At 54.0% G+C, this 22,043-nt stretch overlaps 1 protein-coding gene across 2 annotated transcripts; it reads left to right on the forward strand.

Annotated features, from left to right (window-relative positions):
• The first annotated feature begins 689 nt into the window (after positions 1 to 689).
• On the forward strand, positions 690 to 21,489 carry RAB40B (RAB40B, member RAS oncogene family). 2 transcript variants are annotated; one of them, XM_074319687.1, is made up of 6 exons: positions 690 to 1,105; positions 14,646 to 14,766; positions 16,720 to 16,780; positions 17,536 to 17,613; positions 18,355 to 18,577; positions 20,443 to 21,489. In XM_074319687.1, exons 1-6 carry the CDS (start codon positions 964 to 966, stop codon positions 20,712 to 20,714), a joined length of 897 nt encoding a protein of 298 aa, XP_074175788.1. In that variant the 5' UTR covers positions 690 to 963; the 3' UTR covers positions 20,715 to 21,489. The 2 variants fall into 2 exon arrangements, with proteins under 2 accessions (XP_074175788.1, XP_019591212.2); XM_019735653.2 differs by having other exon boundaries at positions 696 to 1,105; positions 14,706 to 14,766.
• Positions 21,490 to 22,043: the final 554 nt, after the last annotated feature.

Below are 22,043 nucleotides of genomic sequence, written 5' to 3' on the forward strand. Positions count from 1 at the left end.
CAGCCATCCTCCCACAACCAGCGGCAGGTAAAATAAATGCAGCCCACGCGCGTCACGGTTCTCCTCAAATCAAACGATTCTTGTGTATTTTGACCCAATAAGGAAGGAAAATGTGATGATACGTCAGAGAGCGGGCACTCGCACGGGAAGGATTTTATTCCGACAGACGCTCCCCAGGTCAGACTCCGGGCACAGAAGGCCTAGCGCCCGCGGCTCGCTAGACAAGGGAAGCGGGGGCGGGAGGCGCCCCACCCTGCCTTGTCCCCCAGCGCCGCACACACACGTGCACCGACGCACACGCGCAGCGGCCACACACGAACACGTGCACACGTGCACCCACAGGCTGCGTCGCTCTGGGACAAGGACAAGGCCCTGGAGGAGCCGCGGGGGACACCGTGAGCTCGCCCCGGATGGAGACCCCTGACTCCAGGCAAACTGGCCCGCGCGTCCAGGCCACCCGTCTGCCTACCGAACCGGCCCTCGGCACCCCCGCCGGCCCACGCAGCAGAGAAAACGCCAGGCCAGACCTCTGCTCGCCCGGCACCGCGTGGGCTGCGAGAGCAGCGTGCCCAGCCCTGCCCTCTCGGGCTCCGCCCCGCCCCGCCCCCGGACTTCCATTGGCTGTGGCAGTAGCGTCACTGCTCTCGGCCCCGCCCATGGCCCACCTCCCGTCCTCTGTAGGCCGCGGCCTTCGCATCCTCCCGGGACTGGCGGGTGAGCGTCAGCCAGGAGGTGGAGACGACGGCCAGATGGACGGGAAGCGCAGCCAATGAACACACGCAGCCGCCCTAGCAACTGCGAAACGCCAATGGCGCGGTGGGGCGGAGCCGCGTGCTGTCAGGCGCGGGGCCGCGGGGCGGCGACGATCCCCGGACAGCAGGTTCGTGCGGCGGCTGTGTGCCCTGCGGTCGCCTCAGTGCGGTCCCGTCGGCCGGGCATGGGCGCGGCGCCGGCGGCGGCACCATGAGCGCCCTGGGCAGCCCGGTCCGCGCGTACGACTTTCTGCTCAAGTTCCTGCTGGTGGGCGACAGCGACGTGGGCAAGGGCGAGATCCTGGCGAGCCTGCAGGACGGCGCAGCCGAGTCACCGTACGGCCACCCGGCGGGTGAGCGCGGGGCCGGGACCGGGGAGGAGCGGGGCTGGGGGTGCGCCTGGGGGTAGCGGGAGTGCGGGGCTCGCGGCGGACCCGTCTCTGTCTGGATCCGGCTGTCACTGCTCCGGCGGCCTCAGCTGCAACCCCGTTTCGCACGTGCGGGACCCAGGCGTCTCGCTGCGGGCCTGGAGTTGGCACAGGGGCGCGTCCTCCATCCTCTCGCTGCGCTCTGCGCGCCGGCGGGAGCGAGCTGCTGGGCGGGCGCGGGAGTCCTCCCGACCTGGCGATGACTGCGGGGCGGCGAGAGTGTGGGGACGACGCGGCCGGGGTTTGGGGAGGTGGCCCCGCAGGGCGACCCACGTGAGCACGACGCATTTGGAAAGAACGCGTGGGGGTTGCGGAGACCGCGGGAGCCGATCCGAGCGTAGGATCCCAGCGCAGCGGGCGAAGCTCCCAGGTGGCGGCTCTTCGCGTGGGTGGGATGGGAGGGGAGGGAGAGGAGACTCGAGAGCACGAATCCGGAGGCTTCTCCAGGGTTCCCGGCGTGTCCGAGATGCTCCTCGCCGAGGCGGACCGGCCTGGGAAGGCAAGGAACCAAGTGACCCTCGAGAGTGCGGCTGGGGCGGAGGAGGTGCAGGAGAGCGGGTTCCAGGTCGAGGGGAAGCCCAGAGCTGCCAGAGCGCGAGGGCAGCGGGCGACGCTGAGAGTCCCCGAAGTTTGAGAGCTGCAGCCTGGAGAGGCCATGAAGGGCGGGAAGAGAGGAGAGGAACGCGCGGGGGCGGAAGCCTGGGCCAGGAGGCGGGAGGGAGGCCAGTCCTGGCCTTTACCAGCACAGCTGCTGTGGTGGTGCAGGTTAAGTGGCCGTGGACGGAAACCCGTGCGTCGTGCGTGCTCACCTTTCCGCTGTCACGCCGGGCGTGTGAACCACATTCCCACCACCGACCCTAGCGCTCCGTGTCAGGCCACCCTCTCTGTCTCCTGGGCTTGCAGTCTGATTCTGGGGCGCAGAGAAGGGCAGCCCAGGGAGTGGGGTGTCTTCTTATTTTTTAATTTGAAGATCTAATTGGCTTTGTCAAGCCCTCAATGGGGCTCAGTAAGGGTGCAGGACGTCCCTAAAGGGCAAAGGCTGTGGCAGGACCCTGGGCGGGCTGTGTGGGCCTCAGGGGATGTAAAGATGGTCTGCAGAGTCAGCCGGAGGGACCATGAGGTGGAAAAACAGTGGGAGCACGGGAGAATCTTAGGGAGAGTGGCCTGGGGAGAGGGGAGTGGGCAGAGAGCTGGAGAGTTTGAGGTGATGGGCATGAGCTGATGATGAGAGCCTGGATTCATCCTCAAATCACAATGGACAGAAGAGTCACCTGGGGGGGGGGTCATGAAAATGCAGCAGATTCTGCATGGCCCACCATGATGCTATTAGCTACACGTGGCTTTGTCAATTTGTGTTAAAATGAAACACAAAAGTTTATATTAGCCGCATTTCAAAGTGCTCAACAGGGATGTGTGGCTAGTGACCTACAGGAGAGCAGAGACATTGGGCTGCTGCACAGCCCTGGAGTTTAAGCTCCAAAAGGGCAGGGATGTTTCCTCCGCAGCTGAGTCCTGGGGGCTGGGGTCAGTGCATGGAGCAGCCACAGTGGAAGTGAAGGAACAAAACATCCACAGACAAAGCGTGGTGCTTTCAAAGCTGTGTGTTTGGGGGAAGGAGCTGCAGAACGCTTTGAATTCTATCGTGATGTGGGGCAAATAGGAATGTGCACAAAATGTTTGTAAGCCTTCTGTCTGCTTGGTTTGAATAAGGGCTTCACTGCGCTTCTGTTGCATTACTTCCTTTTTGTTACATGCTCAACTGAGGACTTCTCAAAAACAATGCTTTCTTCTAAAAGTTTCCCTTGACACAGAGGGAGGACTTCGGCTGAAGGACACTGTCCACAACACCTTTTGTTGTCCACTTGGCTTGAGACACTGCAGAAAAGAACCAGTGTCATCAGTGTGCCCCTCATGGGTTTTGATTGACTGGAAGATTCTTCTAGGGTTAAGAAAAGAGATTATGAAAAACTGTAGGAGGCTGAAATTATTATTGTTATTATTGTTATCATTGTTAATATTATTGTTTTAAAATCACGTTTCATGTCAAAACAATGTGAGTGCTTCTGGCTTTGAGAGGCGTGAGCGTTTTCAGCTTCACGTTTTCATCCCCTCCACCTATGCAGCACCTGAGTTTTGTAGCCTGGGTGTTGTTTTCACATTGCCCAGGTTTAGAACACTCACTTCCATGCTGTAGCTGCAATGGCCGTAATTGCTCAGAAATAACTCACCATTTGAGGATGCAGCACTCATCACCGCCCTTTTACATTCTGTGTCTGTCAGCTCTTTATCTTGCTGTCCCTCTAATTAGCCATTTAATTTTCCATTATTTTCCAGGAAGGGTCCATGAGTATTTCCTGGGTGTTTCCATGTTTGAGACTGTCTGCCCATTGCCTTTATCTTTGAACGATAGCATGGCTGGGTATAATACTCTTAGGTTATGTTTTCATTCCCTCAGCACTTTGTACCTGTCGTCCCACTGTCCCCTGATGTTGGATGTGCTGTGGTAAAGCCTGAAGTCAGCTGATATTTTCCCCCATGTGGGTGATTTGCCTTTTCTTCCTGAATTTCTAAAGAATTCTTACTTTTGCCTCATAGGTCACTAGTTTAACCAGACCACGTCTCAGAGTTGAATAATTAGTGTTGAACTTCTAGTATACTTTGTACTCTTTGAATTTGCACATTTTTTTTTTTTTACTTTCAGGGAATTTACTTTATGTCCTTAAAACACCTTCTGTTACATTTGTTGGTGTTTTCACTTCAAGGACACCAGTTGTATTAGCTTCTTACTGCTGCTGGGCAAATTGCTACACACTTAGTGGCTTAAAGCAACACTGGGCTAAAATCAAGGTGTGGGCAGGGCTGAGTTCCTTTCTAGAGGTGCTAGGGCTTTTTGTTTCCTTGACTTTTCCAAATGCAAGAATCTACTCACATTGCTTAGTTTCTGGCTCCTTCTTCTTCCTTCAAAGCCAGCAATGGCCCCTTAAGTCCTTTGTCAGAAATATGTATTGTGGACACCCACTCTCATCTGTGTTTTGCCCTTTCACTCCTTTGACAGAGTGTTTGGATAAACAGAAGCCCTTAACTTTAACACAATCCAGTGGTCACTGTGTGTGGTTAGGGCTTTGTCCCGGGCGGCAAGGCTCTGCCTGCACCTGGCTGAGTCCTTCTCATGTCATATCACCCTGACACTGACTCTCTGCCTCCATCTTTACTTTTAAGAGCTCTTGTGATTAATTACATGGTGCCCATCTTGATAATCCAGGGCAACCCCCAGGATAATTTTAAGGTGAGCTGGTTCGCAAACTTTATTCCATCTGCTACGTTCACCCCCCTTTTCCATGCAACCTAACATATTCACAAATTCAGGATATTAGGACATGGGTACCTTTGGGGGGACATCATGCTGCCGACTGTACCAATTATCCTTATGTTGGATCATTTTTATTTGTCTTCCATATCCATTCACTTTGTTCTAATTGCTTTGCTCTTTTTTGTCTTTCTCTTCTGGATTTCTGTGATTATCTCACACCTTTCTTATTTCTTGGTAATTTTGATTTTAGTAAACCGTTTCTAATTTATTATATTAGGTCAGTAACGATGTTTGGGTGTGCAATTTTTTCCCCCTTACTTTACAATTTCCCTTTTTTTCAATTTTTAAAAATTTCTTTAGAAAATTCATTTCAATTAAAAAAACCTCTTCTTTGAACTCTTATTTTACCACCTTAATGTTTTTATTAAGCAGTTTTATTGCGTGAATTGGGATGGATTTCTTTCTGTTCCTTGGCTCATGTTTTCTTTTAGGTTGGGTTGTCTCTTTTTCCTTTCTTTTATAACCTTTTCCTGAAGTATGGAATGCATATAGACAAAGGTACATGTTGTAATTGCATAGCCCCATGAATTCTCACAAACCTAACACTCATGTAGCCGGCACCAGATTAAGAAACAAAACACGATCTCGAGCCCCAGGCTGTGCTCCATCACCACCCTGGCCTCAGCAGACCCATGGTCCCAACTTCTAGCAGCGTAGTGTGGTTTTGCCTGTATTTATTCTGCATAAAAGTGAAGTCATACACTTACTGCCCCTCTTGCTCCATGATGCGTGGGGCAGGCTTCATGTCACGTGTGTCATAGCCCTGTGTGAATACACCATGGTTTACTTATCCAGCCTGCTGGGGATGGGTATTTTGGTGCTTTCCAATCTCTGACCATTAGAGTTAGCTCTGCTCTGAAGGAATATTCCTGTTAGTGTCTTTGGGCATCCATAAGATGTGTTCCTGTCGGAATAGACCTAAAGCTGGAATGGCTGAGTATTAGACACATGTGTATGCAGATGTTTAGCTTTGGCAGGTACTCCCCAGGCATTTTCCAGTTTATACTCCCTCCAGTAAAGAACGGGGGTTCTGGTGGCTCACAGCCCCACCCACACTTGGCATGCGCTCTCTTCTGCATTCCGGCCATTCTGGAAAGCGTGTAGTTGAATCTGCAATTTTCTGATGACTGATGAGATTGAACACCTTTTTATGTTTATTTGGATTTCCTCCTTTGTAAAATGTCTGAGTCTTTTGTCTGTTTTCCCTATTAGGTTGAATTTTTTTTGTTGATTAGTAGGAGTGTTTTAAAAATATGTTCTGGCCACGAGTCCTTTGTCAGAAATATGTATTGTGGACACCCACTCTCACCTGTGTTTTGCCCTTTCACTCCTTTGACAGAGTGTTTGGATAAACAGAAGCCCTTAACTTTAACACAATCCAGTGGTCACTGTTTGTGGTTAGGGCTTTGTCCTGGGTGGCAAGGCTCTGCCTGCACCTGGCTGACAAAGCTGCTCTCCCGAGAAAGCCCTGCTGTTACTGTTGCACCTTCGACAGTGATGGCTGCTTTCTGGCTGGAATGAGGGTTCAGGTCGGGGTCAAGACACAATTCTTTCCCAGTGGATATCCAGTTGGAGAGACTGGCTTTCCCTGCACTGTGCTGTCTCCGAGGCCACAGCCCGGGACCGCACCACCTCGTTCTGGCTCTGTGCCATGGGCGAGCAGTCTGCCTGTGTGCCAAGCACACGTGGGCTCTCTGCTTTGCTGGTGGGTCTGCCCTGGGCTGGCCCTTTGTGATGCTGCATTTCCCTGCATCCTGCTCACACTGAGGCGGCTCCACCCGCGTGTCTTCCTGGCTCTGACACAGTGTGGTGAAGCCTGGCTTCTCCATCTTGGGCCCACAGCTGGAGGGAAGGGCCATGGATGCCAGACTGTCCTGCAACCTGAGCGCAGGGGAAGGACCAAGAGGGCGTGTTCCAGTTCATTCCCTGGGGCTGTGGCCCCACTGAGGTTGCACTGCCCTGGGAGAGGGTCTCCGTTCTTGCAGTGACATCTCACACTTCTGGTCCTGCCCCTTCCCTGCTGGCCCTGGAGCCTCACTTTGGTCTCCTCTTGAAGTCCTGCTTCTCCCAGGCAGAAGTGGAGAGAAAAAGGCCTCAGCAGCCAGACTCTGGGAGAGCAGGCGGGGTCCGGGCCGCAGCTGCGCTGCCTGTCTGCCGACCCGGGTCTCCTGCCTCCCCCTGGCTCCACTGGTGATGTCCCCGCCGCCTGCTCGGTGCCCTTCCCTTGGCTCATTGCTGATTTCATTAGTGATGGGGGGAGGGAAGTAGATCAAACTGACACTTAATGCTACAATCTCTTGCCTCCCATTCCCCTCCGCCCCCCAGGAGACTGTCTTCTCTGACTACATTCTCCTGGCTGGTTCTCCAACTCCCTTTCCCCGCAGGAAAATCCCATCTTTCTGTTTCATTGTTGCTGAGAGCTAATAATAACTCCCATTTATTGGGAATGAAGGGCCCAGTGAGGGTCACTCCCTCAAGATCACAGAGTGTCTCATAGCTGGAGTGTGGACGAGGGGTGGGTGCGGGGCCCCGCTGCTGATCACACCCTCTGCAGCCCCCCAGGTTTAGAAAAGGCTCAGAGAGGTGCTTTCCTTCCCGCAAAGCAGCAAGGCGTGTCAAAGCTATTTCCCTAAAGTGCCCCTGGTGTGGGTTTTCTCCTTTCTCTCTGCCTCACGCACAGGCCCCACCAGGAGCTGTGGGTTCTCTCCCCGCTCACTGCCTGTGTGACGGTGCCCACAAGGTGGGTTTGCTGGGTTTACAGCTGCTTTGCTGGTTTCCCTTGGCAACCACTTGAAGATAGATTTAAGGTGCGATTTGTCAAGTCGTCTCTGTCGGGTCCTGCTTTACTGTCTTCCGTCTACGTGACGGAGTGACTCCTTGGAGAAGAGACGTCTTCTCTTCACCTTCCCGGCAGCCTTGTGGACACTCCATACCTTGTTTTAATGCATTCGGTTTTTTTAATTATGTTGTAAATGCTTCCACATATTTGAACATAACAAAATTGACTTTGTATCAGACTTTCTGTTAGAAGCCTTTAGTTGAGCCCTGCATCCTCTGTGTCCGGTGAGGTCCCCTCCCTGCAGTGGTCACCGCACCTTTAGTCCGACCTCCCCAATGCAGGGCAAGCCTGATTTCGGGTGAGGGGCAGTGAGGGGTCAGAACCGGCCAGCCCAGGCTCCTCCCGGGCAGAGGGTCAGCTCCCAGGGCTGGAGGCCCACTCGCCGCCCCGTGTTCTCTGTCACTGGCAGCGGGCACCACAGCCAGGTGTCCTGCCTGCTCGCCGGCCCAGGAGCTCAGGTTCCCCAGCGCCGAGCCCTTTGGGGTGAAGAGAAGCAGCAGGGCATGTGGGAGGTGGCGGGGGCATCAGCCAGCATTTGCAAGCCGTGGGCCACTGCATGTGAAGAGATTTTTTTTTGGGGGGGGAACCGTTTTTTGCAACTTTCTCCCCAGGCTTCTTCAGCTTAATTGGCTGCAAAAGATCTGTGTATGAGCCCAAACTGGGAAGACGTGCAGTGCCCAGGGGGCTTGGGCTTAAAACTATCAGAGATGTAGATTTTATCACATCCGAACAAACCATGTAAAAGGCAGTCCTGTTCTGACAGCAGGTCCCAGGGGCTGGGCAGGGTTACCTCCTTCCGGGGGCCTGACCACATTCCCCACTAGCCCTGGAAGGCTGTGCTGTCCACCCACAGGTTGTCACAGGAGCTCCAGCGTCTCCAAAGCTGGTCCCACTGTCTGCATCATGCCGGCTGCGGTGCCTCCAGCGTCTTGGTCAGCTGTGTGCCCTGCCTGCCCGAGATGCTGCTCTCCAGGTTCTTGAAGTGGGTCAGTGCCCCTTGCTTGGTAAACAGAATCACCTGTTCAGTTCTGGAGATACTGCTTGACGGGACTGGCATTTTGTCTGGTGGGGGAAAAAAGTGAAAACAAGTGAGCAGAGGTAGAATCATAATCACACACATTAAACTCAGGCTGACCCTAATCCATCCGGTTAAAAGTTGTCTCAATAGGAAAAAGGAATGGGTAGGTGTGAGGAACATGCAGCTCCCTCTTAGATGAAGAAACACCATCAGGAAGTTAAACTTGTTTCTTCCGGTTTACCGTGATGTGCATGTTCCAGAAGATGGACCACGGATGCATAGTGTGGGTTTAAATAATTTAAACCACATGGGCTTGCTGTCCGAGAGACGCAAAGCTAGCATCGTCAGACTCGGGGACAGTTAGGGGACGGACGGGAGCCTGCCCTGGACCTCCCCTCTTTCTGGGTGTTGGCCGGCGGGGAGCGGGTGGTGGGAGGCGGGGGTTGCAGTGGCTGTTGTGTTGGACGGTGTATTCATTTCCACAAATGGGAAGGCCAGCGGTCTGAGGCCTGCGGAGGCTCCCGGGGACGGTCCCGGTCCAGCTCTGGTGTTGCTGGCACCCTTGGCGTCTCGGGCTTGTGCCAGCACCGGAATCTCCGCCACCCTCACTGCACGGCCTTCTCCGAATCTCCCCGTCCTCGTCAGGGCACCGGGCATCGGATTAGGGCTCACTCTAGTTCAGTGTGACCTCAACAAGCTTGATCACATCTGCAAAGACCCTATTTCCAAAAACTGCCACATTCACAGGTTCCAGGTGGATGTGGATTTTGGGGGATGCTGTTCAGCCCAGAACCGATAGTGACACTGCCAAGATGCACGGTTTCCTTTTCATGAAGGAAGAACTGGGAACCTAGGCCCCCCGTGGGAATTCCCTCTTCTCATAGCTTCTGGCCTGGAATTTCCTGCCTTATCTGTTCTGTTCCCCGCCATGGGCTGGGCGCGGTGGGGGCCATGTCCCGGGACCAGCCCGAGGCGGGCTGCATGTCCAAGTTTGTCCATGGGACCCCATGGGTGACACCAGGTTCATCTTGCTAAGTCACCTCATTAAAAAGGAGCCGGGTGGATTGTGCAGAGAGCCGAGTAACTGCCTCCAGTGTGGAGTCCTCTGGTGAGGCACTCGTCAAGTCCCCCGCTATTTAGAAACACCAGGGAGCCCCCGAGGCTGGGCGTAGGGCGCCTGTAGCGAAGCTGGGAGCCTGTCCCTGGGCCCCGGGGCCTCCCTGCTTCTCCCACGCAGAGCCCCAATATCCTGCCCTTGCCACCCCCCACCCCCTTCTTATCCGAGAAGCCAGGCAGAGTCGGCTTCTGGGCAGGAGACCTATGTGCATATTTTTGAGGTGAAAGTCACACACTATAACACAAACCGTTTTGATGTGCAAAGCCGAGTGATGTGTGGCATGGTCACGTGTGCAGCCCCCACACTCCTGGTGGCAGAACATTCCTCACCCCCAAAGGAAGCCCCTGCCCCAGCCCCGGGCGCCGCCGGTCTCCTTTCAGCATAAGACACATTTCTCAGAAGTCAGGCTCTCAGACATGAATCGGTTTGTGAATGGCATTGAACCCACATTCACACCAGGAGCAGGTCTTCCTCTGTGATGGCTCGTGTGGTGTCTGCTTACTCACTGATGGAATTAGGCAGGTCGGGGGACTGACCTGGGCCACCAAATTATTTATTCACCATGTGGAGCTAAAAGTGTGCAGTGGCTTGGCAAATGACGTGCCCTCTTTCCTTAAGAAGGCTAAAATTATCTCTTCTTGCCTCTGTTATTCTGACTCACTCGAACATTCCGACAGACTTTGTTCGAGAAGTTTCGTGTATTTTTATTTCATTTTTGATGGACAGAGTTGTTGAGGAGTTAGCAAAGGCAGCGAATGTGAATTATACACTGACGCTATGACTCCCCAAAATGATAGGTTCTCAGGAACCAAAATGTGAGGTCCCACATCACAGAATCAGAGAAGAGGGCATAAATATGAAAAGAGCAAACACATAAGTGGGAGAAAACATAAAAGAAAACATTGCAGAGAATAAAAGAGAATGGTCCAAAAATAAGTTTATGGAGAAAAGCAGTTCTTCTCACAGTGGGACCTTGAACCTGGCGGTGAAGGGGTGTGATTTGGGAGTTTCTCTGTGGCAGGCACAGCTGTGTTAGAGGGTCTGTCCTCTGGAAACCAGAGGTCTGGGGAAGACTAGAGCTTTTGCTGGGTTGAGGCTGCTGCTGATGGTAGGCACAAGACTTTATGTAGTTGTGGCAAGTGTGTCCTACCTGGTGGCAGGGGAAACTGAGGCACAGGGGAGCATGAGGAGGTGGCTGGTTGTCAGGACTGGGATTCGGTCCTGGGCACAGTCCTACATAGGGAACCGGTGGGCAACCCCACTGAATTAGTCCATCTCTGGGCTCACCTTTCCTGCCTGGTGAGACCAACCTGCATAGCCAGTGGGGTGGCAGTGTGTTTTTCACACTTCATCTCCCACCCACTGCCCTGCTCTGCCCTGTCCCAGATTCTCAGTTACAGGGGGAAAGGGAGGTGCCATGTCTGGGAGGGGGCCGCACAGCTGGACAGGTGGACGCAGAACAAGGTTGGGAGTCCCCGCCCGAGAGGAAACTGGGGCTGTGGAGGCCACATGGGCCTGAGTCGTTCCTACCACATGAGTGAGCAGCGAGCTATCGAGCTATCGCCTGCGTGACCCCTGCTGCCAGGGTTGTCTGCTGAGGGCAGGTTACTTCCTCGGGTTGTTCTGGAGGAGTGCCACCAGAAGAGGTCACATGATGGCTAATAATTAAGTCACCACTGTCAGTTACATTTTCTTTTAAGTACTTGTTTACTGTTAGTGAAGTTCGGGAACGTGGAGCTTATTGTACTTCTCTTTGGGAAGACGTTAAAATGCATCTTTTGTAGCTTTTCCCAGGATTCGTGTGTCAGACATTCTCTGTCCCTTTCTCTAGTCACACTGCTTCCTGGGTTTTCTATCAGACGGGGCATTTTTGGTGCAAATGAAAAAATCAGTTCAAAGTGGCTTAAGCGAAGAGGAGCCTGCAGCCTTAGGTGCAGGAAGCTGGGGGCAGGGCGGGCTTCAGGCACGGCTGGGTCCAGGCTCTGGCCATTCAGGAGTCTCTCTATTGTTCTTGCCCCTGCCTTCCAAGAGGCGGATCCAGACTGTGTTCAAAGGAGCAAGACTCACTCTGACACGTGTGTGACTTCCCAACTGGGACTGGAAGGCAGACCTTAAGGGAACGATATCTGCACGTTTCTGAAGGAGATTTATTTCCCACCTCAACTCTGTGCCCAGCCAAATGCAATGAAGAGTGAGGGCAGACCAGACATTTTCAGACATGCAAAGTCTCAAAAACGATCTTCCACGCACCCTTCTTGGAAAACAAAGGAAGGAATAAGCCAAGAGGGGGAGACTGGGAGCCAGTGGTGGGAGGATGGAGGGCCCAGGCCAGTGATACTGCCGGTCCCCAGTCCCCGGGAAGCAGGACAGACGCTCGGGAAGATGCCCCAGGAGGGGAAACACCTGAATGTTTGGAAGGACTGAGGAGACTTAGATAACGGGTGAGAGTGTGTGGATGAATTACTGAGAAATGCACAGAAAACCAACCGAGTAAACAAAAGGACAACTTTTAACTCCAGTCAAAACAAAATGTACATGAAGGAAAAATAAACACAGAGTCACACATGGTCCAGCTGTGGCTAGTGTTGACTTGGTCAAATTGATCGAAATTTGGATATTGATTTAACTAAAATAGCAACATCGTTTTACAGAGAGAGAGAGGGGGGCAGCTGGCGATAGAGGCGGGGGTGTCGATGAAAGAACTACATTTTCATCTTGAAGGCGGGAAGTCAATCGATGCCTAGCACTGGAAAGTCAGGAGGTAGGAATATAACAATGTTGTTTACACCGCTGGAGACACACATCAAAGGAAATGATGAAATGATTGAAAAGATGAAAACGAGGGCGGCCCCTGGGGGGGGGGGGGTGCTGCTATCTCCACACCAGGTCTCAGGATGACTGACACTTGAAATCGTGCGTATCCGTGACTTTGATGGAAAGAAAAACCAAATGTAGTTTTAAAAACTCACAGGGTGCTTACAAAGACCCTCAGGAATGAATTCTTTTATATTTATGAAGAGTTTTTAAAAATTGTCTGGACCTAAAAAACAAGTACATGAGGACACTTGCTAAATCAAGGTCACCCGCCCAGCCTGGCAGTGGGTTCCTGTCCTCGAGGACAAACGTGAACCACCTGCAGCCTGTGAAGGGTGAGGGTCCCCTCACTGTCTGGAAACAGGCGTGCCGCGGCCAAAGTTCTTTCCAGATGCAAGACTAGATTCCCAAGTGTGCGTGCTGCTTCCTATAGACGGTGCAATCCTTCAGCATTCCAAGGGAAACAAAATGTTTCCCAAAATAACTTGGATGTTGCTAGAATATGTATCTTCTTGAACAAGTACAGTTAATATTCTGCTTTTATTATATACGAATACTTTCTGTTTATTTATTTTGCATACGTGTTCCATTTACGTATTACATACACGCATACGTATTCTGTTTGTTTATTATATGCGTGCATGCATGTGTATGTCACACTATATACACCCAGTGCTGACCTCTACAAAGGGAAGGACGTGGGCATTTGAAGTTACCTTCTGGAGAGTGGGGGGAATTTTCAAGGCGTGGGAGACGTCCTTGGCCGTGGCTCCAAAGGGTGATCTCGCAGGGCCTGAAGCTACTGACCTAAACTTTTTGGAAAATCTATGCTGTGCCTTCAAATACAAGGCTGCATGTGTTGTCACTCCCGCCAGGCACATGTCTGGCCCTCAACCACTTCAAAGACAGGAGACTTTATTAATAGGACATTCTTTTCCTTGGGCTTTTTCTGGGTGAGGCGGCATAGTCCAACATTCTGGATCTTTCCAGGGAGCGCGGCAAGCACTTGGAAACGACACTTGTGTTGCACATTGGAGGAGCCTGTGCTGGTCGCACTGAGGTTTTCCTCTGGGAGGAGAGCAGCTAAGACCTGACACCCACACCAGGACTCCCCCAGTCAGGCCCTCACAGAGCACTTCTCTCTTCTGTTCCCGGCTGCCTCCCTCCCTCCCGCCAGTGCTTTCCCCTCAGATTTATAATCCCAAAGTCAGCTGTACTTGTCCAAACATTCAGTCTGATCACGTCCCAGAGTGTCTTCAGGCTGGTCTCATGTGGGTCCGTGCGCTTTGAGGGATGCTGTTGGGCACTGAAGCCAGTCAAGGCCCCGAGCTCAGAGGCAGCGGGGTCCTGGTGCCTGGAAACTGCCTGGCATCTGCCTTCTGGAAGCGGACTCTCCTTTCTTGCTTTCTGTACTCACTTAATAGAAATGCTCTTTCAATGACTTCCCCACTCTCATGGGTCCCGCTGGGCGCTGGCTCTGTGAACACAGGAGGGCTTTCTCAGGGAAGCAGGAAATTGGCTTCTGGTGGAACGGGGAGGAAATTTTCTCCTTTTGAAAAATGTTTATTGCTTTTTCTGATTTTAGAAGAAATACATGTTCATTGAAGAAAGCTTGAAAATAGAGAAATGTTGAAATAAAACGTAGCCCAGAGATTTCTTTTTTGTTTTAATTAAAGTTTATTGGGGTGACAATTGCTAGCAAAGTTACATAGGTTTCAGGTGTACAGTCCTGTAATACATCATCAATATCTCACATCGTGTGTTCACCAAGCCCAGTGATTTCTAGTGACAATTTGGGTCTGGTCCTCAGTTATCCCCTCTGCACATGCGTGCGCACACACACACAAATGCACACCTAAGTTTTGTCTTTGTGTGGTTGAGATAATTCTTCATATCTAATTTCACATTCTACATCTTCTTACTTTACATTCTTAGTGTCATCATTTGGGGGAAACCATCTCGGTGTTTTAGCCGCTTACGTGGGAGCAGTGCTGGGGCAGCTGGAGGAGGGTGGGGGAGGGGTGCGGGAGGAGGTCGGCAGTGACCAGAGGCGAGATGGGATGTCTGCAGGCACCAGGGCTGCAGGACAGCTCATGGGGCTGAAGGCCAGGTCCTACCTCCTCCCTTGGGCAGGGCCAGTGGGGCTGGTGGTGAGAGAGGAGAGGAGAGGTGGAGGCCACTGTGTGGGGGCGAATCTGGGGCAACCCACGGCAGGGTCCAGCCCCACCCCGCCCCTGTAAATGATCTCGTGAATCTGCACTGTGAGAATCCCCCTGCCCTGTGAGAACTTCTTGCCCCGCCCCTCAGAACAGTCTGTGGAAACACTTGGCTGCCAGCCGCATCTAAGCTGCAGACCCTCTTTCATAGGCATCGACTACAAGACCACCACCATCCTGCTGGACGGCCGGCGTGTGAAGCTGCAGCTCTGGTGAGTCGGGCTCATGGCCTCTGTGCAGGCCTGGCCCTGGGCCTGCCACCTGCCGGCCCGAAGCTCCCCAGAGGAGGGGGTGATCCCGTTGTCTGGGCCCCGAAGCTTGAGCCCTGGTCCAGGGGACGGGAACCTGGGCTTTGCGGCCTGGAGTCAGTCCAGAGCCCGTGGCCTCCTTGTGCCTCAGCCTCCCGAGCCCCAGGAGGGGTCACTCCCTGAGGCCCAACCCAGACCCAGGCTGGGTGGGGCCGGCCTGGCTTGCCTTCCAGTGGCTCAGGGCTGCGGCTCCTCCTTGGTCCCCCGCTGCCTGGCTGCCCTGGCTCTGAGCTTCGGGCCACACCCCTGCCCCTGCCCCTCCAGCCCCAGGGTTGGGGTGTAGGGGTTTCCCGCTGTGGCCGATTCCTGGGTGGCCGCACCCCATGCAGCTTTCCTGGCCACTGTCGTCCCCTCTCCTGAGCCACCTGTACGTCTGTCTTCCACACCTTGACTATGCTGGACAACTCCCCAAGCCCCACACACCTCCAGTAGTGGGGAGCCCCTCCTCCTCTGGGCCCCCAACCTGCCCCTTCCAGGGAGCAGCGGGGAAGCCTCTCCGCAGATGTCCCCTCAACGCCCGTCCCTTCCCACTGCCCAGCCTGGGGCCCACCCCCAGCAGCCTGGGTCCGCTCCCACCCTCCCTCCTCCCGCCCTGAGCACTGCAGGGCTTATTCTCCAGTCTGTCCTCCTCTCACTCCTCCGGGACCACCTAAGACCCCCGCTCTCAGCCCAAACTTGCTCGACTCAGGTCAGAAGGCCTCTCACGGGTGACAGCTGCTCTGAGTTTCCTCCTAAAGGTCCAAACCCCACCCCCCATCTAAAACCGGCTCTCAGCTCCCAATTATTTTCTGGTCTGGGCGACCCATCTCAGTCAAAGCCCCACGTCCACCAGTGGATGTGTCTGAAGCCTGGGCGCCCATGTGGGGCCTTCGGCCCAGGGCCAGGTGAGCTGCCCTGACTGCGCCCCAGCATCGAGAGCTCCTACTGGGCAGCAGCCGCAAGCCTCAGTGCACAGCTGGCACAGCTCTCACAGGGCCGTCCTTGCCCACAGACTTTCCAGCAGCTTCCACCACAACTCCTGAGGCCCTGCTGGGGCTGATGGGGCATTCTGATCCATTCAGCACGTGAGGGTCCCTCCCGGCCTCTGCTGCCCCCGTCCCCCAGCCCTGCTGTCCTGAGTGGGGGGGGGGGAGGTCACCACCCACAGGTGACAGGAGAAGTGCTGGTCTCACTGCTCACTGGGCCCACAGACCCACCAGGCGTCCCCGAGGGGTCTCCCCTGGAAACGAGTGTGTTAATGGCCCACACAGACGTGTGTCGGCGTCACCCTCAGACGAGAAGCCATGTGAGACGCCGGGAAACGGCGTCTGCAGGTCCGAGAGCCACCGCTGTGAGCACCAGGACCCATTCTTGTCCTGACTTGTTTCTTGGAGTTGCCGTCCATCCAGGGAGCTCCTGGGTCAGTCCCTCGTGTTGACAAACTTGGGGGCCTGTCGGCCGGGCCCGCTTCATGTGGGTGACTCACAGTTAATTAGAGGTCGAGGGATCCCGCCAGATCCTTCCGCCCGTTCCTCGCCCGTGTGTACCCGCATCCCTTACCACACAGCTTTATCTCCAAATGCCACAACATTTTAAAAACTTAAATTAGATTTATTTAAATGTCAGAATTACAATGTTGAAACCTATCACTAGTTTTTCTGGTTTGACTTACAAAATGACGATTAGAAAAGAGATTGAACCTGTGTCCCGATCATCCAGGGGACCACTGACCGCTGTGTTGGGGTCTTGGGCTTTTGGTGGCACAGCCACCGACTGACGGTTGTAACAGGCATTTTCTGTGGCTCCCGAGTGCAGTGACCTGTTGTCAGGGAGAAGCAAGGTGCCTCCTTACCGGTCTCCAACACCTTTTCCTTCCAGGGACACGTCCGGGCAAGGGAGGTTTTGTACCATATTCCGCTCCTACTCGCGGGGCGCACAGGTAACGTCCCCCGAGCGGGGAGGTCACACAGACATTCATCCTTAATGGCATTCGGGGACAAGGCAGTTGCGCTTCCTGTGTAAATTGGTGCCAGCGTCTGGCAGTGTGCCCCGCGGGGTTTGGTGGCTCACAGGCCTTCAGCACCGGGGCGATGTGTGTGCGTGTGCACCGTGTACAGAGGCACATGCGTGTTGTGTGTGTTCACATGCATCGTTCTATGCACATGCACACACGTGTGTTCAGAGGTGTACGTGTACACATGCTTATGTGCACGTGTGCCTCTGTGCTTGTACACACGTGCGTGCGGCTATGTGCACATGGATGTGTCTATCCATGTGCCCCGTGTTTGTGTGCATGTTTCCATGTATGCGTGTGTGTGCGCACCTGTGCTCCTGGTTGCATCTGTGCACGTGCGCATGTGTGTTTGTGACCCTGTGTGTGCATGCGAGCACTCTGTCCAGGGGGTGGGGCTTTGCTCCCCTGAGCTGTGCTCAGCAGCCCCCGTGCTCCTAACCCCTGGAGCAGCTTGTGGATGTGGGCACTTGACTCCCTAACATTCCTGGAGAGTGGAGGGCTCACCAGTGAGCTTATGTGAGAGTGGAGAAATCATACAGCTGCTACACCGCTCGTGCTGGAGTAAGGACAGAGCTGTCTCACTGGCTGTGAGTCTGGCTGAGTGGCCACAGGCTGGCGTGTGGTCCAGAGCTGCGCCTGTGTCTGTCCTGTGAGGTCAGCCTGGTCCCCCTCACCCCCAGGGTGCGATCCTGGTCTACGACATTGCAAACCGCTGGTCCTTTGATGGCATCAACCGGTGGATTAAGGAGATTGATGAGGTACGGCTCGGTGCCCATACGGGCTCGTGAGAGTGGGCCGGGGGCTGGGGCTTCAGCAAAGGGGGACATGTCACCTCCCAGCGCAGGATGGGGTCCTCGTGCTGAGGACACGAGGCCCAGGGGTCTGAGCCCTGCACCTGGGCAGGACACAGTTTGTCCTGCTGTGTGGTCAGGTGGATGGACAGGCAGTGACCAAGCTATGCCTGCTGGCACCCTGACCAGCCCAGCTGCCCATGGGGACATGGAGTGGCCAGGACCAAACCCACTGTGTTAGTTTCTGGCAGCTGCTGTAACAAATCACCATAAATTGGGGAGCTTAAAGCAACAGGAATTTATTCTCCCACATTTTGGGGACCAGAAGCCCCACACTTGACATCGCGGGGCTGTGCCCCTCCCAAAGCCCTGGGGGAGGATCCTTCCTGCCTTCTGCAGCCTCTGGGGGCTGCTGGCAGTCCCGGTGTCCTTGGCCTGTAGACATGTCTCCATGTCTGCCTCTGCGGTCAGTTGGCCTTTTTCCTGTGTGTCCTGTGGCCCCTCTTCTTTACAAGGACACCAGTGATTGGCTTAGGGCCCCTGCGATGACTTCATCCTAACTAATGACATCTGTGGAGACCCTCTTTCCAAATAAGGCCACGTGGGTTGGTCAGTGAGAATCTGGGGGGACGCCATTCACCCCAGCACACACGTGCCAACAGCACAAGCTCTCGCGAGTAACTTCCCTGCCTTCCCTCCGCCCACCAGCACGCCCCCGGAGTCCCTAAGATCCTGGTGGGGAACCGCCTGCACCTGGCCTTCAAGCGGCAGGTGCCCACGGAGCAGGCACAGGCCTTCGCGGAGCGCCTGGGCGTGACCTTCTTCGAGGTCAGCTCCCTCTGCAACTTCAACATCACCGAGTCCTTCACGGAGCTGGCCAGGACCGTGCTGCTGCGGCATGGGATGGACCGGCTGTGGCGGCCGAGCAAAGGTGGGCACCACTGGCTGCTGGCCGGCCTCCAGGACGCGCTCGAGACCACGGGGCCCATTCTCGGAGCCAGTGTGTTAAGCTGGAGAGAAATCATCATCACAGCTCACGAGGCATTTCCGAAATCTGCGTGTGCTGAGCTGAAGGCATTAGTGAATTGGGCGTCCGTGGACGTCCGCCATGGGGCAGGGTGGGGGCGCAGGACAGGACCGCCGAGGGGAGTGCTTCCAGGCGACCTTCATGCCCATGGTTTTGGGAAGAGCACATCACATTAGGATTGATTCATTTTCCACTTATTTTGTCTACAAAGGAACTTGGGAAATAGAACTGCATTGGGTGTTTCTAATGTAACATAACTTGCAGTTGGGATATAATATTCAAATTCTTCTGTGTTAATGTATCCAAAAAAGTATGGAAACCTATTGTGAAACAGTGGCTGTCACCATTTTCCTCTGAGTAACGCGTCAGAGTATTACTTTTTTTTTTTGGGGGGGTAAGGGGTAAGGGGAACAGGACTTTATTGGGGAGCAGTGTGCACTTCCAGGACTTTTTTCCCCCCAAGTCAAGTTGTTGTCCTTTTAATCTTAGTTGTGGAGGGCGCAGCTCAGCTCCAGGTCCAGTTGCCATTGCTAGTTGCAGGGGGCACAGCCCACCATCCCTTGCAGGACTCGAGGAATTGAACTGGCAACCTTGTGGCTGAGAGCCCACTGGCCCATGTGGGAATCGAACCGGCAGCCTTCGGAGTTAGGCGCATGGAGCTCTAACCGCCTGAGCCACCAGGCTGGCGGGGCGGCCCAGCATATTACTTTTAAAAGACAAAGAAGGGCAGCTGGTTATCTCAGTTCGTTAGAGCACGGTGCTCTTAACTATAATAAGGTTGCCTGTTCGATCCCCACATAGGCCATTGTGAGCTGCGCCTGAGTGAAACAACCACTTGACTTGGAGCTGATGGGTCCTGGAAAAACACACTTAAAAAAAAAGAGACGAAGAAGACAAAATCTACATTCATTGAATTGGCAGCATAGTGTTGATTGAATGAAATCCCTTCTAAGTCAGGGGTCCCCCACAGCCACTTGAACAGGATTGTTCTGTGCTGTGGAGGTTTTAGCATCACCCCTGGCCCCCTGCCCCCCAGGAGTGAAAACCACAAATGTCTCCAGACACTGCCAGACATCCCGGGGCTCAAGTTGCCCCCAGCTGAGAACCACTGTTCTGAACGAGCTGTTTGTTGGGACCCTTGATTCAAAGTGAACCAAACCCCTGGGTCATGTTTCTTGTCTGACACCTTCAGGGGTCAGGGTGTTATTGTGACTGCAGAGGAGTGAGATGTAATTTCTGCTCCCCTCCTCAACAGGTCCCCAGGAGTGACCCCATCCCCACTCTCACCTGGGCAGGGACCCTGACTCACAAAATGAATGGTGTAGGTGAAACCTGTTACAGCATTCACTTTTCGAGTGCACTCTCAACCGTGTCTTTATAAAGCTAGTTTGTGTTCTTGCCGTCAGCTATCCATCTGAGAAGGGGGTCATCTTTGAGCCATGTTTCCTGTAGCCCTCGACCTCTAACACGAACTGTGGTTGCATGAGCCCTGAGGGGAGCTCATTTGTCACCATCTCTCTCCCTCTAGCTCTGCTCATCTCTGAGACCTGCAGGGAGAGGTGGTGGGGTCTAAGGTGATGAAAGCAGGATGGTCTGTCTGGAGTCCTGCCAGGTGCTACCTGTGGGTGGGGGGCAGCACTCAGCCCTGACTTCTCCTAGTGCACCCGCCCCCAAGTCCCGGGAAAGGGGGCAGACAGGCAGGCGGCTGCCCTTGTGGTCGGCCGTGCCAGGCACCCAGGAACTAAGCAGGGTCTTTTTTCTTCCCTAAGTTCTGAGCTTGCAGGACCTGTGCTGCCGAGCGGTGGTGTCCTGCACGCCCGTGCACCTGGTGGACAAGCTCCCGCTGCCCATGGCCTTGAGAAGCCACCTCAAGTCATTCTCCATGGCCAACGGCCTGAACGCCAGGGTGATGCATGGCCGCTCCTACTCCCTCACCACCGGCTCCGGCCACAAGAGGAGCAGCCTGCGCAAAGTCAAGGCCGCCCGCCTGCCCCAGAGCCCGCCCAGACGCTGCGCCAGGAACAGCTGTAAAGTGTCCTAAGGCAGACGCCAGCCAGACGCACGTGGACCCTTCAGGACACTGAGCCGTCTCACGGGACCACGGAGGTCGTTCCAGGTCCGAGAAATGCCGGCCACCTTCTCCCCGTGAGCATGTTACCCCTGCAGGGAAAACAGGCCCCGCGGCTTGACTGCGATGCTTCTATGTGGGTGTGCACGAGGCTCTGGTTTAGGGAAATGGCTACTCTGCTCACCTCCTGATGACACGGAAGTTTGGATGTCACCTCTGCTGTGAGCGCAGCGCAATTGTTTCCTTAACGTAACAGCTTTTGTAGGAACGGTCAGATGTGTGTGATGGGGGTAAATTCAAGGGACTCTGAAAACAGTGCTGGATAGGTCAGAGTCATCAACTTTATGAGGGCCTTTTCGTAACCCTCCTTTTTAACGTCAAAATGCTAATTTATAAAAAGCTGCAGACACATTCGCGGTCATGCACAATAGATCTGCCCAGTGTGTGTGCGAAATGGATTTGATAAAGTTTTTGCTATGTTATTTACTACGTTTTGGGATTAATAAGTGATTTATATGCATATTTTTCTGTAAATCTACTTTTTTTTGTATAAAATGTCCCTCAAGTTATGAAGCTAAGAAAAGAAAATGCCAAAGATATCTGTAGTTATGTTGAACTGAGCCCCAGCAGTTACAGCAGATCAAATCGGCAAGGAAACGTCACTGAGCCGTTCAGGAGGAATGAAGTGAACACTGTACAGCACGTAAGGAATTGTTTCTCAACAATAAATGTGCATTGTTTCTTGGTAGAGTTGTTGGTTGGTTCGTTCCCATTTGCAGTGTTTATATAGCTCTTTATTTCATTTGCTTCCGCTCGTGTCTCAGGTGTCACAGATGAGTGCTCCTACATGGGTGGGGTTGGCAGAAGGCTTTGCTCCTGAACTGTCACCTACTGAAAAAGATCCCTTTTCCTGAAAAGAAATGTAGAGGCAGAAAGTGGGAAGCATGGTTGATGCCTAACAGCACCGAGCAAGGCACCCACCTCCCTCAGTGGGAAATTCGTGCAGGTCACTAGAGCCAGTCCTTGGCAAACCGGCCTCCCAGCTGTCGAGCTGACCCCTGAACAGTGTGGCCTGGCCTTGAACTGTGCAGATCCATCGAAAACCCCGACTACGTGTGGGTCAGCGCAGTTCTAACCTGTGTGGTTCGGGGGCCAGCTTGTACTAAGGAGCGCCTTCTGGTAAAATACCGAGGTGCTCTCGAACCCCCGTCCCCGCCCCCGTGCACGCACAGGTGTCATTAGGCACGCCCCCAACAGACAGGTCCTCACCCGTCACACATAACACCAGGAAGGTGCTGGCTT

The sequence above is a fragment of the Rhinolophus sinicus genome, linkage group LG15 (assembly GCF_036562045.2).
Source record: "Rhinolophus sinicus isolate RSC01 linkage group LG15, ASM3656204v1, whole genome shotgun sequence".
In the NCBI taxonomy this organism is placed as follows: domain Eukaryota; kingdom Metazoa; phylum Chordata; class Mammalia; order Chiroptera; family Rhinolophidae; genus Rhinolophus; species Rhinolophus sinicus.

What these genes read in the sequence shown, in the direction of transcription:
- RAB40B (XM_074319687.1), top strand. Translation starts at nt 964, where the DNA reads ATGAGCGCCCTGGGCAGCCCGGTCCGCGCGTACGACTTTCTGCTCAAG. An exon ending in ACCGTACGGCCACCCGGCGG is followed by an intron (nt 1,106 to 14,645) that starts GTGAGCGCGGGG and finishes CCCGCCCCTCAG; the next exon opens with AACAGTCTGTGGAAACACTT. An exon ending in GCTGTGGCGGCCGAGCAAAG is followed by an intron (nt 18,578 to 20,442) that starts GTGGGCACCACT and finishes TTCTTCCCTAAG; the next exon opens with TTCTGAGCTTGCAGGACCTG.